Below are 16,513 nucleotides of genomic sequence, written 5' to 3'. Positions count from 1 at the left end.
CGCTTTTCAAAAACATTTAAAAAAATCATACTGAAGTTTTGAACGGTAGTGTACATACGGTATGTATTTCTTTACAAAATTATTATTTGGAGATGACAGTAAAGGAAAAGCATGCAGCATTTGTCCATCTTATACACAATGTCAGCTCCGTCTATAATACTGTTTAAAAAAGCAGCCCAGGATGCAACTCATGAGGTTGGTTGAGGGATTGAGGGCATTTTGGTGGTAGTGTGTGAACGACAGCAGTTATAAAACAGAAAAACTTTGCTTGTGTGAATAACAGATGTGGTACCATTACTGGAAAACTTCATCTGGCAATTTCACGGCAATTGAACAAGTCTCATGTGCGAAAGTGACTATTTCACGGATCAGATCCAGCCATCCGACGAATTTAACTTTGAGCATTCTGATCTAAATCTGTGTCTGACTTTGTTTAAATAAACAAGATTTCAAGATTTTAAAGTTCCTCTGTAGTTAGCAAACTTTTGGCTCTATTTAGTGTCTGGTGATAATGATTATGATTATTGTTCTTATGATGATGATGATGGCTGTTTTGATGTTCACTGTTGTTGGTGTAATTTCTGGTTACTGTATGTCTAATTCTCTCTGTCGCATTTGTTCCGTTTCTTTCTGTCTCCTGCAGTGCAAAGCAGCTGGTGCGTGGTGAGCCTAATGTTTCCTACATCTGCTCGCGGTACTACAGAGCCCCTGAGCTCATTTTCGGAGCCACAGACTACACTTCCAGCATAGGTATTCTACTGCTCTTTGTGTTCTAAAACTCTTTTTAAAACTACACCACCAGCATAGGTATGGAAGCTTATTTCTGCCACTAAATAAAATAAATAAATAGGTAATTGTGACATTTAACCTCACAATTCTGACTTTTTTTCTCAGAATTGTGAGTTTTTAATCGCACAATTCTGACTTTATAACTCGCATTTCTGACTTTTTTTCTTATAAAGTCAGAATTGTCGTGTAGACGGTGAAACTGGAGATTTTGGCTTGTGACGTCAAAACCGGAACTGGTAATAACCTTTTTTTACAGGCTTCTGATTGGCCAACATGGCTGTATGGTTAGGGTTATATTGCCACCTGTTGGTTTGGCATGCTCTTGACAGAGCTTCATAGCACGTTTTTGCATTTTCATGTGGACCTGATTTTTTTTTTTTTTTTTTTTTTTAATGGAGGGAAAAAAAACGTTTATAAAAATAATTTAAAATGTAATTTATTCCAGTGATCAAAGCTGAATTTTCAGCACCATTACTCCAGTCTTCAGTGTCACATGATCCTTCAGAAACCATTCTAATATGATGATTTGATGCTCAAGAAACATTTATTGTTTTTATCAATAATGAAAACAGTTGTGCTGATTTATGTTTTGGGGAAACTTTGAAGCTTTTTTTTTTTTTCAGGAAAACTTCAAAAGAAATAGAAAGATCAGAAGAACTGCATTTATTTAAAATAGAAATGTTTGTTACATAATAAATGTCTTTACTGTCACTTTTGCTAAATAAAAATATTAATTTCTTTCAGATATATTCAGTAATGTGTGATTTAAAAGACATTAATTTACAAAATTACATGCATCAACAAGTGATATTGTGTCAATTTTTATTTTTTTCTTGTCTTAATGCTTCAATAGTTGTTGTGTAATGCTTAGAGAACTCAGAAACAACACTTAGACATGCTAATGAAATGAAGAGTGTCTGCTGTAATATTCAGTGTTTTCCTTCATTTTTCTATACAGACATTTGGTCGGCTGGTTGCGTACTGGCTGAGCTGCTTCTTGGACAGCCGATTTTTCCAGGTGACAGCGGTGTCGATCAGCTCGTTGAAATTATCAAGGTGTGGAAGTGTGTGTTGCATTGTAGTTTTCATAAATAATCTTAAAATTAAGTTTCAAGGTGCCCTAGAACCAGCTTTTACAAGATGTAATATAAGTCTGTAATGTGTCTGTGAAGTTTCAGCTCAAAATACCCCATAGATTTTTTTTATTTAATTTTTTTAACTGCCTATTTTGGGGCATCATTAATTATGCACAGATTCAGGCTGCAGCCCCTTTAAATCGCGCACTCCCTGCCCCCCGATCTTTGGACTATAATACAGTGCATTTACAAAGTTCACACAGCTAATAACCCTCAAATGGATCTTTACAAAATGTTCGTCATGCATACTGCATGTATGCGTCGGATCACGTAAGTATAGTATTTGACTCTGATATCCGTGAATACAGTAAGAAACGATGGTAACTTTAACCACATTTAACAGTACATTAGCAACATGCTAATGAAACATTTAGAATGACAATTTACAAATATCACTAAAAATATTATGTAATCATGGATCATGTCAGTTATTATCGCTCCACCTGCCATTTTTCACTATTGTTCTTGCTTGCTTACCTAGTCTGATGATTCAGCTGTGCACAGATCCAGACGTTCTGCCCTTGTCTAATGCCTTGATCATGGGCTTGCATATGCAAATATTGGGGGGCGTACATATTAATGATCCCGACTGTTGCGTAACAGTCGGTGTTGAGATTCGCCTGTTTTTCGGAGGTCTTTTAAACAAATGAGATTTGCATAAGAATGAGGAAACAATGGAGTTTGAAACTCACTGTATGTCTTTTCCATGTACTGAACTCTTGTTATTCAACTATGCCGAGATAAATTCAATTTTTGATTCTAGGGCACCTTTAAATCTATTGCCTCTTTGGCAGCTAACTGAAAGAAAAAAAAAAGTTAAAGTTCTAAAATTACTAAACCTAAAACTGCAAAACACAATAAAATTGCTTAAAATTGCTGAAAACTGAAAATATAAAAATAAAAACTAATTCTAAATAGGAATAGATACTATACTAATACATTATTAATACTAAAATTTATTCTAATGTTTATTCTAAGATTCTGATTGGCTGTCATTGTTTTTGTGACCAGCTGGAAATAAATTGCTCTGAAAGTGATTCCAATGATAACATTTCCCGGTATCTTGTATAATTCCCTGTATATTGTTGAAGTGTGAACTCTCAAGTAAAGTCACCTTTATTTCTATAGTGCTCAGATTGTTTAAAATCAGCTTTACAGGGATAAACAGGAAAATAATGATTCAATGATGCAAACAGAGTTCAGTTCTGCTTTAAAGCAGCTCTAAAAAATAGTGTCATTGTTCAGCTGAGGTCAGTTCAATGTTGATTTTGACTATATATAACAACTGAAACAGAATAAGAAAACTTGTTTCCTCCAGGTGCTGGGAACTCCTACACGAGAACAGATTCGAGAGATGAACCCAAATTACACCGAATTCAAGTTTCCACAGATAAAGGCACACCCGTGGACTAAGGTTAGCATGAGTGTTTCCATGTGCTTCATGCTTGGAAACACTTTTATCCTTCTCTTTTCTCCTTACTTTAATTCTAGGCTTTGATTCTGTCTTCTATATTGCTGTCTTTACACCCTCCTTATTTTAAATTTTATAATGCCATATAAAGTTAACAATAAGTTTATTTTATATAGTGCCTTTCTGCAAACACGACAGCAGACATAGAGACAATACAGACACACTGAGCATAGATAACATAACATAACATAGACTACATGTAACATAAAACAGATCATGATGTTAGGGTTCAGAAACAAGAAGCGAAAAGATATGTTTTAAGGTGGTTTTTGAAATCATGTAATGATACGAGGTTGCGGATGTGTTGGGAAATCCAGAGTATGGGGGAAGATAATGCTACCTAATGGAAGCATGTAGATGATGAAAAGTAAAGGCCCAAGAACAGAACCCTGGGGAACACCATGTGAGACAGGGGCAGTAGTGGACTCTAGCTTGGTGGATAGAGATGTAATGCCAAGAGTCAGGCAGGTAGGAAGTGAACCAGGATAGAGCAGCTCCAGAGATACCAAGAGCAGAGAGTTGTGAAATGAGAATACTGTGAGAGATTGTGTCAGATGCAGAGGAAAGGTCTAATAGAATTAAAACGCAGATGGAGCCTGAGTCAAAAGTTGCTACTGCCAACACTATTTCATTGGTAACTTTTATTGCGCTCTTGTGACTTTTTTAAACCTAGATTTATATCAAAAATAATATTTTTGACAGTCAGAAATTTATATTGTTGTGCAAATGTTTTATATAGCACTAAAAACCAGTGTTGTTGTCCATTTGTTAGGTTTTCCGGCCTCGGACCCCTCCGGAGGCAATAGCCTTGTGTTCCCGATTGCTGGAGTACACGCCTACGGCCCGTCTCACTCCTCTCGAGGCCTGCGCTCACACTTTCTTCGACGAGCTCCGTGAGCCCATCCTCAAGCTCCCGAATGGAAGAGAGCGGCCCGTGCTGTTTAATTTCACTACACAGGGTATGTGGCATACAAATGCACAGCAGGTTCATGTTTTCAGATGTGTAGATCATTTGCTTAGTTCCAAAACAGGGATTTAAATTGTTACAATGTTTCAACATTTCTAAATGGACCAAAATTTGTTAAAGGATTAGTTCACTTTCAAATAAAAATTACCCTAAGCTTTACTCAACCTCAAGCCATCCTAGGTGTATATGACTTTCTTCTTTCTGATGAACACAATCGGAGAAATATTAATAAATATCCTGACGCATCCAAGCTTTATAATGTCAGTAAGCGTTACCAAACGAGTATGAGCTGAAGAACGTGTCTCCATCCATCCATATCCATCCATCATAAAGGCCTTCTGAAGCAAATCAATGCGTTTGTGTAAAAAAAAAAAACCCATATAAAAACAAGACATTGTGCTTTTGTAAAATGAAGAAAAAAACAGGATGCCGCTTTCTGCCATCCTAGTTTCCTTTCCGTGAAGTTTGTGAAGCGCATCCAAATAATTAATCAAAACTCAGCATATAGGCTTCTAGCAAGCTCTTGCGTTCCTGGGCCCGTATTTATCAAGCCTCATCAAGAACACTGCTAAGAATTGAATTGATTAAAAAAAGTTAGTTATCAAGCATCTCAGTCATAATTTAAGTGAAGTGTAGGACTAAATGTGTCAGTCTTAGAGATGATTCATGATACTTTGCTGTGCCACAAACAGGATCTTGGATGACGACATAGGCATTGGACCAATCACTGAATAGATTTCACATTGGAAATGAAAGATATACGCATTTTTCGCCATGTTTTAACTGCACATTTTAAACCGGTGGGCTGATCTGCCTATAGCCTATATAGCCCAGATTTTATGATATAATCAGTCACCATGGATTCCTAAAAATGTTCTCCTCCTTTCCACAAGCGCTTGTGCTCCTGTGACATCTGTCATTGCTGTGCAACCATGAACTGTGCTCTCCATGATGACAAGGAAGTTTCAGCAAAAGAAAAATTGATTTCAAGCCCTTGCATTAGCTTTACTACTAGATATATTTATGAAGATGAGAAAGCCGCCCTGTACAGCTATGATCAGCTGTTCGGCTGAATTTTCAATGTTGTTACGAAAAGGCCAAAGCTGATCGGTTGATTCTTGTCACATGACCTGCGCATCGCTTCTATTATGAGTGCTCTTGCCACGAATTTGCGCGCACAAATGCGATATGTGAACAGCCCCTTAAGGTGATGATACACGGGGCAACTTTTTGAGCAATGTTGCCGAGCAATGTTGCTTGGGCACTGTCCCACTGAGAATGAGCAACAAATATATATCTGGATACATTAGATCGGTCGTGGGCAATTTTTTGAGATCCTCCAATCAGAATGTTAGCTGCCGATCACGTGATTGGTTCGGAGATTTCAGAAAAAAATTCAAACAAGATGGCGGCCTCTCAGCGGCAGTGGAGCGGAGAAAAGGAGTGTGAACTTATATCTTTTTACGCTAGTAAGTTGTCATGCGTCAACCCAAAACAGGGAATTTACCTCATATAATGCTTAAAATAGCAACAACTGTCCAATGTAATGCGTGTAAACTGTAATTAAGCTATCGAATGTTTTCAGTTTAATACTAAAAAGACTGGGCCCATTTAATGTCTGTAGTAGCGTAGGCTGTAGGGCGTATGGCACATGAATGTAGCTTTTGACGCGATCGACGCAGGTTCGAATCCGCCTTTTGCCAAACTCGCTCTTCTCCCTTTTCCTGTCACAAATCAGATCGGAAAAGCATTTATTTTTAATTAAAATGAAGAAAATATTTGAAAAGTTGAAATAAAGTGCCTAACAAGTGTTTATAATAAACTATTTATTGGGTTGGCAATAGATTTGCTCCTCTCTGATTAGTTGCTGCCAACTGTCCGTTGCCCTAATTATTTGCCCTGTGTCTCACCAGGTTGCCCGTTGACGGCAACGTTGCCCAGCAACATTGCTCAGAAAGTTGCCCCGTGTATCATCACCTTTAGTCAAACAATTCAGCCCAACATTAAAGGGTTAGTTCACCTAAAAATTAAAATAAGGTCATTAATTACTCACCCTCATGTCGTTCCACACCCGTAAGACCTTCATTAATCTTCGGAACACAAATTAAGATATTTTTGATTAAATTCGATGGCTCAGTGAAGTCTTTTTTTGAAGTAATTTGTGTTCAGAAGATTAACGAAGGTCTTATATGTGTTGAACAACATGAGGGTAAGTAATTAATAACATTATTTTCATTTTTGGGTGAACAAACCCTTTAATCAGAGCTGACAAAGATGATGCCTGCTCTTTCCAAACGACACCGTTTGATTAACTGCTTGTCGTCAAACATTTCAAAAACATTCTTACTCCCCTGAAAGATTTGCACACGTCTCTTTCTCCTCAGTGCCATCACAAGCCCCTATTGGCAACTCCTAACCACTTGAGAGACCTCTCAAGCTTAAATAACTGGGAGAGTAAGAGTGATTCTTAGCTTTAAGAAATTTGATAACTTGCTTTTATGCTTAAGTTTGAAAGTATGAGTAAATTTCATAAATTCTCAGCACTTCAGACTAAAATGGCACTTTGAGAAGCTTGATAAATACGGGCCAAGAACTCTTGTTTTAGGTTGGTGCATAGATCGTCTCTTCTTCTTCTGCTTTTTTGCCTGTTGTGGTGGTTAGCAAACAGCATTGCATTATCGTGCGCACCCCCTCCTGGATTGTAGTGTGGATTGCCTGTGACTGACTGTATTCATCGTCTGACTGTATGCACCAAACCGCGACGTCCGTACCGTGATGGTTCGGGTTGAATACATGCACCGTTACACTCCTAAAAAAAACACCCTTAATCTTTGAACTACTCTATTAAAGGATGAAAACATTCCAGGATTTTTCTCCTTATAGTGGACTTCAATGGCCTCCAAATGGTTGAAGGTCAAAATTACAGTTTCAGTGCAGCTTCAAAGGGCTTTAAATGATACCAGATGAGGAATAAGGGTCTTATCTAGTGAAACGATCTGTCATTTAAAAAAATAAATACAACTGTATATGCTTTATAAACACAAATGATCACCTTGCACTTGCTTCCGCTTTCCGCATTCTTTAAAAAAGCTCACGCTGTATGTCCTACGCCTTCCCTATTCAAATTACGGAACGAACACAGCGCCAGTTTTTGGATGACATGGGGGGTGAGTAAATTATCAGGAAACTTTTATTTAAAAGTGGACTAATCCTTTAACATACATCTCAAATTCACACAAAACTGATGTTATAAGCAAATGTACACTACCAATGCCTACTACTCTTTTTATGTTTTTGAAAGAAGTCTCTTATGCTAACCAAGGCTTTTTCAGGACAGAAAGATGAACAGAAAGTTCAAAAGAACAGCATTTATTTGAAATAAATAATAATGTATTCGTAAATGCTGAAATTAACATTAAATAAGATTATTAAAGGGTTAGTTCACCCAAAAATGAAAATTCTGTCATTTATTAGTCACCCTCATGACGTTCCACACCTGTAAGACCTTCGTTAATCTTCAGAACACAAATTAAGATATTTTAGTTAAAATCCGATGGCTCCGCGAGGCCTTCATAGGGAGCAATGTCATTTCCTCTCTCAAGATCCTTAAAGGTACTAAAAACATATCTAAATCAGTTCATGAGTACATTGGTTCAATATTAATATTATAAAGTGACGAGAATATTTTTGGTGCGCCAAAAAAAAAACAAAATAAAAACTTATAAAGTGATGGCCGATTTCAAAACACTGCTTCATGAAGCATTGGAGCACAAATGAATCAGTGTATCGAATCAACTGTTCGGAGCGCCAAAGTCACGTGATGTCAGCCGTTGCCAATTTGACACGCGATCTGAATCATGATTTGATACACTGATTAATTTGTGCTCCAATGCTTCATGAAGCAGTATTTTGAAATCGGCCATCACTAAATAAGTTGTTATTTTGGGTTTTTTTTGGCGCACCAAAAATATTCTCGTCACTTTTTAATATTAATATTGAACCACTTTACTCACATGAACTGATTTAAATATGTTTTTAGTACCTTTATGGATCTTGAGAGAGAAAGTGTCATTGCTCCCTATGGAGGCCTCACGGAGCCATCGGATTTCAACAAAAATATATCAATTTGTGTTCCGAAGATTAACGAAGTTCTTACGGGTGTGGAACGACATGAGGGTGAGTAATGACAGAATTTTAATTTGTGGATGAACTAACCCTTTAAATGCTTTAGAATTTTTTTCATTGTTAGTTCATGTTAACTAATGCAGTTCACTAATGTTAACAACTGGAACTTTATTTTAAATTAAAGTGTTACACTAATATCTTTTGCATTTAATGATCAGAGTTGTCCAGTAACCCCTCGCTGGCCTCTGTACTCATCCCCGCACATGCTCAGAACCAGGTGGAAAACTCCGCCCAGTCTGCCTCGGCTGCAACAGGTAGGTTTTTCACTTTCAGCCTCTCATACACCCCAAGAATGTTCTCACAACCACTTTTGTAATCATCTCTAATTGTTCCAGGTGCCATCAGTGGTCCGAACGCCAATGCTGCCTCTGCCGCCCCTAATCCTTCAACTTGAACCCCATCCATCTATCAATGGGCCAACGCTGCTGCTTATTAGCCACGCCCAATCCTGGGAATCATGGGCGTGGCTAAAACGAAACGAAAAGCTCATGATATGATGGATGCGCCAACCAAATCTTCCCCCAGCCATTGTCTTTGTTTTTATTGTTAGTGTTTTAATTTATTTGCTCTAAAGGACATAACGAGGGCTCAAAAACACGCCTCAGGACTGTCTGCGGTGCTGTTTGAAAATTCTCTCTCTCTCTCTCTCTCTCTTTCTCTGTCTCTATATATATATATATATATATATATATATTCACACACTAATATATATTACACTACAAATGCATTTTCACATGTCTACTTTGACATTTTTAAAGGGAAATCTGTATGCTGTAGCCACTGCTTCTTTTATAATCGTCTCGGGCCCCTTCCTGGTCACCTATGGGTAGAGACAAAGACTTTGAATATGGTCTGACACAGACACTGCAGGTGGTTTCTGATCGGCTCAATATGACCGAACCGGTTCAGAGCCATGGACTGATTTCCAGGGCTTGTGTACATTCTGTAGACTATGTGAAATATATGCTAATGACTTTTGCCTTTTCCCTCAGTATTGGGCGGATATGTTGTATGCTTAATCTGTATGCTGCTGTGTACCTCTTTCTTTTTGACCACTTTCGAAGGAGCGACATTATCCATTCGTTTTCTGCTCGTCTTCCTCCTTCCTGTTGTATAGTACTTCACTGAACTCTAAAGATGTTGACACACACATAATATCGGATCATTTTCTGTGAGCGAGAGTGTGTGTGTGTGTGTGTGTGAGTGCATGTTGTGCGTCTTATGTCTATAAATACTGTATGCTGATTCTTGAACTGTTAGTGAGCTAAAAGTAACAAAAGCACGAATCTGATAATCAGGACTTTAATACTGAACATGTGAACAGGTTTCTGCACCACAAATCCCAGCCGAAAGAAAGATGTCGTGATTTGGTGCTCGAAATCATCTCTTCTGTGTCATTTGTGTTAGAAATTAGTGGGAATAAGTGGCTGAAAATGGTGTGAAACTTTAACCATCTGGACTGCTCCATCAGGAAACTAACACTAATGATGAGGCGGAAGAAAATAAGATCTCCACAGTACCTTTGCCTCCGTTTCTTGTTGTTTTTCTTCCTTGCGTCCTCTTTAGTGTCCCCTAGTGTTAGTGGAAGTGTACCACTGAGGCTGTTGTGTGTAGTTCCTCTAAATACGTTGTTGAATCTGCACAGAAGAGTCACTTCCGGCTGTTTATGTACCTCCCAAAAGTGCTGTTGAAAGAATATCCATCTGTTCTGCTGCCCGCTTAAAATGACAGTTCACCCAAATACGAAAATCATTTGTTGATTTTGTTTACTCACACTTATGGAAGCACATTTTTCGCCAAATAAGGAAAAATATAATGCTTTTGTAAATAATAAGTATGACACAAAAAGTCAAAACTATGAAATGAAAAATTGAAATTATAACTTAATGTCGAAATTGACATGACATTAAAAGTCATAAACACAGAAAGTCAATTTCGACTTTATCACAATTTTGACTCTCATAATTGTCAATTTCGACTTTTTAAATCTTAAAATTAAGACTTTAAATCATAATTTCGACTTTGTAGGTCAATTTCAACTTTATATTATAAATATGCCTTATCTTTTTATGTCATAAATATGATTTACAAGTATGTTTGTTTTTTAGATGGCGGAAATGGGCTTCCATACTTTCATGCTTTCATTTTTTCTTCCATAAACCCCAAAAGGAAATGCTCTGTTCACACTGATCTTTTCTATGCAATGAAAGTGAATGGTGAGTCGACCAAGGGCTGTCAAGCTGCAAAAATACTAAAAAAATGTATCAGATCAATAATCCATATGATTTGAGCACAATATTCAAAGTTTGAGGTCATACAATTGTTTTATGTGAGGACATTTTTAAGTTGTTAACTACTAATAATTCCTTTCTGCCATATATCTCAAGGATCGTGTTCAATCTGAATATGCACATAAATGTGTTATTTTCACACTTTTAAGGTGTTTTTGTAATTTTCGGAGCTTGAAGGATCTTTATCTCCATCCACTTTCATCGCATGGATACGATTCAGCATCTCACAAAAGTGATCATTATTATTTTGTTCCATGAACAAAAAAGTACAAGTTTAGAACAATATGAAGATGAGTAAATGATGACATAATTTTAGTTTTTGGGTGAACTGTCCCTTTTACATCCTATAAACTGTTTTTGTTCGTTTGAACTGGTTTTTAAATTGTCAACTATTAGGAAAAATATGATATTATACAGAATGAAGGTGCTCCACTCATTATGTATTAAAACAATCATTTGTTTAAATAATGTATGCTTGGCAAAGGGAAATTGAATTGAATTTCATCTGCTGAGCTCTTGTTCAGGTCTGTTCACTCTCACAGCAGGGAAAATAGATGTTTTTCATTTTCTTTTCTTTTTTTTTTATACTTTTAACTTAAAGTTTTTGTTGCAGGAATTTCTTATACTTAATTGTGATGGAAAATCTTATTTTTTTTTTTTTAATGATTTCTCTTTTTTATGATTATGAATGATGTGTGGAAATACAGTATCATTCTACAGTATTAACTCATTATTTGCAATAATATATTTTTGATTTGTGTTTGGGGTCTTGTAAAATACTTTCAGCAGCACTTAAAGAGATTGATGTCATGTAGCACTACGACCTTTTTAAAATGTTCATAAGCTTTATTCGAATATGTTTTGAAGCCTAATCTGTTTTTCACCCTTGCGTATTTAGCCAGTGCTGTTAACAGTCACGTTGCTTCGAGGATTTCCTCAGCATGTAAAGAAACACTCATTACCTTTCTCAACAACGAAATGAGATGAAAGGGAAAAAGTGAACAAACGTGAACTGTTAGTAGCCGTAAGAGTCAATCATCACCCACCGAACACCTGAAACAGCTTTTGTTTGGGGTTTTTGATTTGTTTTGTTTTGTTATGGGTTTTCTTTGGTCCTGTTCTGTTTTGTTTTCGTTTTTCTTCTCCCATCCCAGTATGCTGAACATCTCTTGTTCATACTGATGTGCGTTCTGTCCCTTGTGTGTTCTGGTTCAGAGAAGTCACCTGATACTGTACTGCATTGAATAAAGTGTATTACCCTCACTCCATCACACTGCTTCTTCTCTCTTTATTGCTAAATATCTTATTTTTCTTTACTTAACACTAAACGACAGCAATGTCAGTATTAGTGAAAGCTTTCACCCTCATGCTGTTCCAAACCTATATGACTTCATTTCTTCTGCGGAACTCAAAAGAATATATTTTGAGGAACGTTGGTAACTAAACCACAAAACTTCCACTATATGGACAAAAAGAAGGTCATTCAGATTTGGAATGATACGAGTAAATAATGAGATAATTTTTCTTTTGGGTGAACTATGTCCGTTTAAAATTAAGTGATTTCATTACTAATTTTTGAATCATGTTTTCATCAGGTAAACAACAATGGCAAGTTTTTCACTGAAACTGTCTAATATATTGTTAGATGGCATATTTTATTTTCATTGCAGCCAACTCCAGCTTTAACAGTTAAAGTAACAATACTATTCATTTGTCAGCTCATTCTTTTTTTGTTAGTTTATAACAACTTGTCAATTTTGTTTACCAAATAATGACCATAGAACAAATGTTTCTGTACTGCCTCTGACCTTGACAGTGTTTATTATGCTGATAAGCATGAATTACAGTCTTTAGAGTTTTAGTTCATCATGTACCATCAAATAATAGTGCCTTTGTGATGTTTCACAAATAATGAAAACTCTGACTACTGCTACACAAATGTAACAAAACAAAAAAAAACTAAATGTAACAATGTAAAAAACAATGTTCCACAGTGTTCAGATCATGCATGCCACAGCATAAAGCAGTTAAAATGGCTGATTTTGCTAATATAATGAAAATAAACACATTTAATTTAATTAAAAAATATATATTTTCATTCATGAATTAGAAATATTTCTGTTGATAACATTTTTGTTACTGTTAACTGGTTGTTCCTTCATTTTTTTTTTAATTCCTTTGTTTTTTAATTGTGTATGTTAACAAACATACACACACATATATAGAGAGAAATTTACAAAGCAATTAATTACCCATTTAACGACTACAGTAGCAAAGATTAGAATGACGCACACTTCGGGACAGGAAAAAAACCTCCCACTTACTGTTTAAAAGAGTATCAGTCCACTTGTGTCCATCTACAGAGTGAGAAACGTCCCTCAGCTGTCATCTAGGTGGTAAGACTGACATTAATTAGATTATTTTCCCTCATATGGCATCAAATTTGAACCAGTTTCATATTTATTGTGTATTTATCTGTTACATGTTAGTGCCAAATATAGGCAGGTTTCAGCGAGAAATGAAGAAGTTTTGTGTTGTTTGCATCCTGATGATTCTTACTCATGGTAAGCCTGTTTGTTTTTCGAATTGTTATATCTGGTCTAACTGTTCAGATATCCTTCGCATATTTAGGCGCATAAAAATACTGTTATTACAAAGTAGGTTGTTCATATATCTGCAGTGTTGGGGTAATGAATTACAAGTAACGCAAGTTACATTCAGATTACTTTTTTTTCAAGTTACAAGTAAAGTAATGCTTTACTTTTAAATCTACAAAAAATATCTAAGTTACTTTTTCAGTGAAGTAATGCAAATTCCTTTGTTTTTCCATTTATTGACTGGCGGCTCTCCTGTCCCCATGTTGAAAGAAAATGTATACATTTCGGTGTTGGGGAAAGTTACTTTTAAAAGTAATGCATTACAATATTGTGTTACTCCCTAAAAAAAGTAACTAATTCCGTTACATAGTTACTTTTATGAAAAGTAATGCGCTACATTACTTTGCATTACTTTTTCTCACCTGGGCTGAGCTTGCTCATTTGTTTATTAAACAACAAAAAAAGTTATATTTTTGGCAAATGTTAAGGCCCTTTCACACCAAAAATGAAATGAATAAGCCTCGGGCTGAAGGAAAAGCATATTCACTCCTGTACAGTAGAGGGCGCAGCTCAAACAAACCTTTCAGCTGTGCTGCCATTTTGGGGCAGTTCAACACTCTTATTTCTAAATCTAATCGAAAGTAATTTTTGCTTATTAGTATGGCTTAATTAGATCATTGAAGGTCAGTAGCAAAGACACTGGTTAATAAAGTGGGATTAAACACATAACATATATTTGTGTAATTTAATATAGTTAATTATTACAGGTTTGTGTAAAATTCTGAGATTGCATTTCACAGTTTTAATTCATTTTGAGGAATACTGAATTTTCGTGTAAGTGATTTGAGTAAATTCATGTTCACCTAGAACTACAAGAACCATCATGTTTACACAGCAAACACAACACCTCTGCACTTTATTTCCCTCAACATGGGGTCAGGAGAGCTGTCAGTCAATAATGTGAAAAAGTAACTTGCGTTACTTATTTGAAAAAGTAACTTAGATATTTTGTTGCAAATTTAAAAAGAAATGCGTTACTTTACTAGTTACTTAAAAAAAGTAATTTTACATTTACTAAAACGTTTTATTATTATTAACAAAACAAGCAAGCCCAAACCAGGTGAGAAAAAAAGTAACGCTAAAGTAATGTAACGCATTACTTTCCATAAAGAGTAACTAAGTAACACAATTAGTTACTTTTTAGGGAGTAACGCAATATTGCAACGTATCACTTTTAAAAGTAACCTTCCCCGGTGTCTTATATGCCAGGAATTCATATTTTTCTCTTTTTCTATCCCAGACCTTGCTCACTTTTCTTTCAGGGCAGTGGCGTTGCGGTGTAACCTATGTGTTTCCAAAGGACTTGGGAATCCCTGCACTCCATCAGTGCAGACGTGTCTTCCACATATCACGAACTGTGGATACATCAAATTCAAGCCTACTTTATTGGGTGAGTTCAGCCATCATCACAACCCGTAAAAACAGATACCACAGAACTTACTCAAATCAGGTTTTTTAGTTCGTTACATTCAGCGTTCTTTCCACAGGTTCTGCTTATATCCGTTCCTGTATCAGCTTGGATACCTGCTGGAACTATATGAGGGCTGAAACTGTGACGGCTAAGTGCTGCAATACTGACCTCTGCAACTGAGAGCGAGAGAGAGAGAGAGAGAGAGAGAGAGAGAGAGAAACTAATCATATTCTGCCTTTCTGTATCTTTCGCGGTGTTAAATTGTACTAAACACTACTAAGGCTTAAAAGTAAAATGTAACGAAAATTAATAATTGCAACAAAGATGTACAAACAAACAATGATTAATAACTTTTTTGCAAGCAAGAATAAAATCAGTCTAGCAGTCACATGTCTTCCCATGAGGTACAATCTGTACAGAGGTCACACAAAATGAACAAACAATTAAACGATATCAGAATAAAGTTACACATAATAAAAAATTTGGGCCATCTAAGGATTGGAAAATTGAGATCAGCTAATATCCAGCCTAGAGGCACATGTTGTTTCTTGTCATTCAGATGCTTTTCAGTGACACAATAATGACAGCGCAGCAGATGTTGAACAGGGTCACTGTGGCAAACTGGAGTCAAATGTTTGTTACGCACAACTGTGATTGAGAAATATTGCACTCTTGACTCTTGAGAGAGAAATCTTAGTGAGGATGGGGACTTTTTCTGTCTTTGTTACTCAATAAAAAGAAAGGAATAGCTACTTCTTTTCTTTTCTGTGTTAAGAACTGTGTGACTAGTAAACGTGTCAACTGAATCAGGAGTTTTGCTGATTACTGCTTTTGTTCAACCATTGTAATGCCTCTTTCCGATGGCGCCATCTTCTGGACAAAAGACAAAGGACACGTGTCAGAGGATGGAGCTTTTCCGCAGCTCATGCTCAAAATTAAATAAAATAAACGAAAAAATTAAAGGTTCCGCAAAGTTTCCACAAAATAATCACATAAGTACATGTTAGTTCTTTAGTAGGTTATTATTTATCAACATTAGGCTAAACGTGACACGTAATTTGTAATAATAATAATAAAAAATAATAAAAAATAATAATAAAAACATTTAAATTTGCTAAACGTGACGCGTAATTTGTAATAATAATAATAAAATAAAATAATAAAATAATAAAAAAAAACATTTAAATTTAAAGATATAAAAATTATAACTTGATTGGATCCACTCTTGGTAGGCTAATATCAACACCTGATGAAATATTGTCTGGATGGAGAGAATTCCCTGAAATTGAATTAAATTGGAAGTGAAGTAGCAAACGATGCTTAAAAGTGAATTGAAATGGAAAGAAATTCTTTTTTTTTTTTTTTTTTTTTACTAAAAGCAAAGCGTGTGAAGACAAAAAAAGTTTAAAAATGAATGTTTATAGACAGACCGACAGATAGTCTATAATTTGTGTCTTTTTTATTTGTAGCTATTTCACTGTACAATTATATTATAAAATATATATATATATATATATATATATATATATATATATATATATATATATATATATATATATATATATATATATATATATATATATTCTAATGGGCCATATCCCGTTCT

The 16,513-nt window shown here is 35.6% G+C and overlaps 1 protein-coding gene across 2 annotated transcripts in view; it reads left to right on the top strand.

Moving 5' to 3' along the window:
- gsk3bb (glycogen synthase kinase 3 beta, genome duplicate b) overlaps positions 1–9,019 on the top strand; it is a 29,851-nt gene extending 20,832 nt beyond the window's left edge. The window contains exons 6-11 of one of the 2 annotated variants that reach the window (XM_067402704.1): positions 644–750; positions 1,748–1,845; positions 3,244–3,339; positions 4,169–4,355; positions 8,707–8,802; positions 8,884–9,019. In XM_067402704.1, the coding sequence (XP_067258805.1) occupies positions 644–750; positions 1,748–1,845; positions 3,244–3,339; positions 4,169–4,355; positions 8,707–8,802; positions 8,884–8,942 (643 nt within the window). In that variant the 3' untranslated portion in view covers positions 8,943–9,019. Of the gene's footprint in view, positions 1–643; positions 751–1,747; positions 1,846–3,243; positions 3,340–4,168; positions 4,356–8,706 lie in introns of both variants that reach the window. The other variant, XM_067402703.1, reaches the window with a different exon arrangement.
- The last annotated feature ends 7,494 nt before the right edge of the window (positions 9,020–16,513 follow it).

The sequence above is a fragment of the Chanodichthys erythropterus genome, chromosome 12, assembly GCF_024489055.1.
Source record: "Chanodichthys erythropterus isolate Z2021 chromosome 12, ASM2448905v1, whole genome shotgun sequence".
In the NCBI taxonomy this organism is placed as follows: domain Eukaryota; kingdom Metazoa; phylum Chordata; class Actinopteri; order Cypriniformes; family Xenocyprididae; genus Chanodichthys; species Chanodichthys erythropterus.
This window is presented reverse-complemented; position numbering and strand designations above follow the sequence as displayed.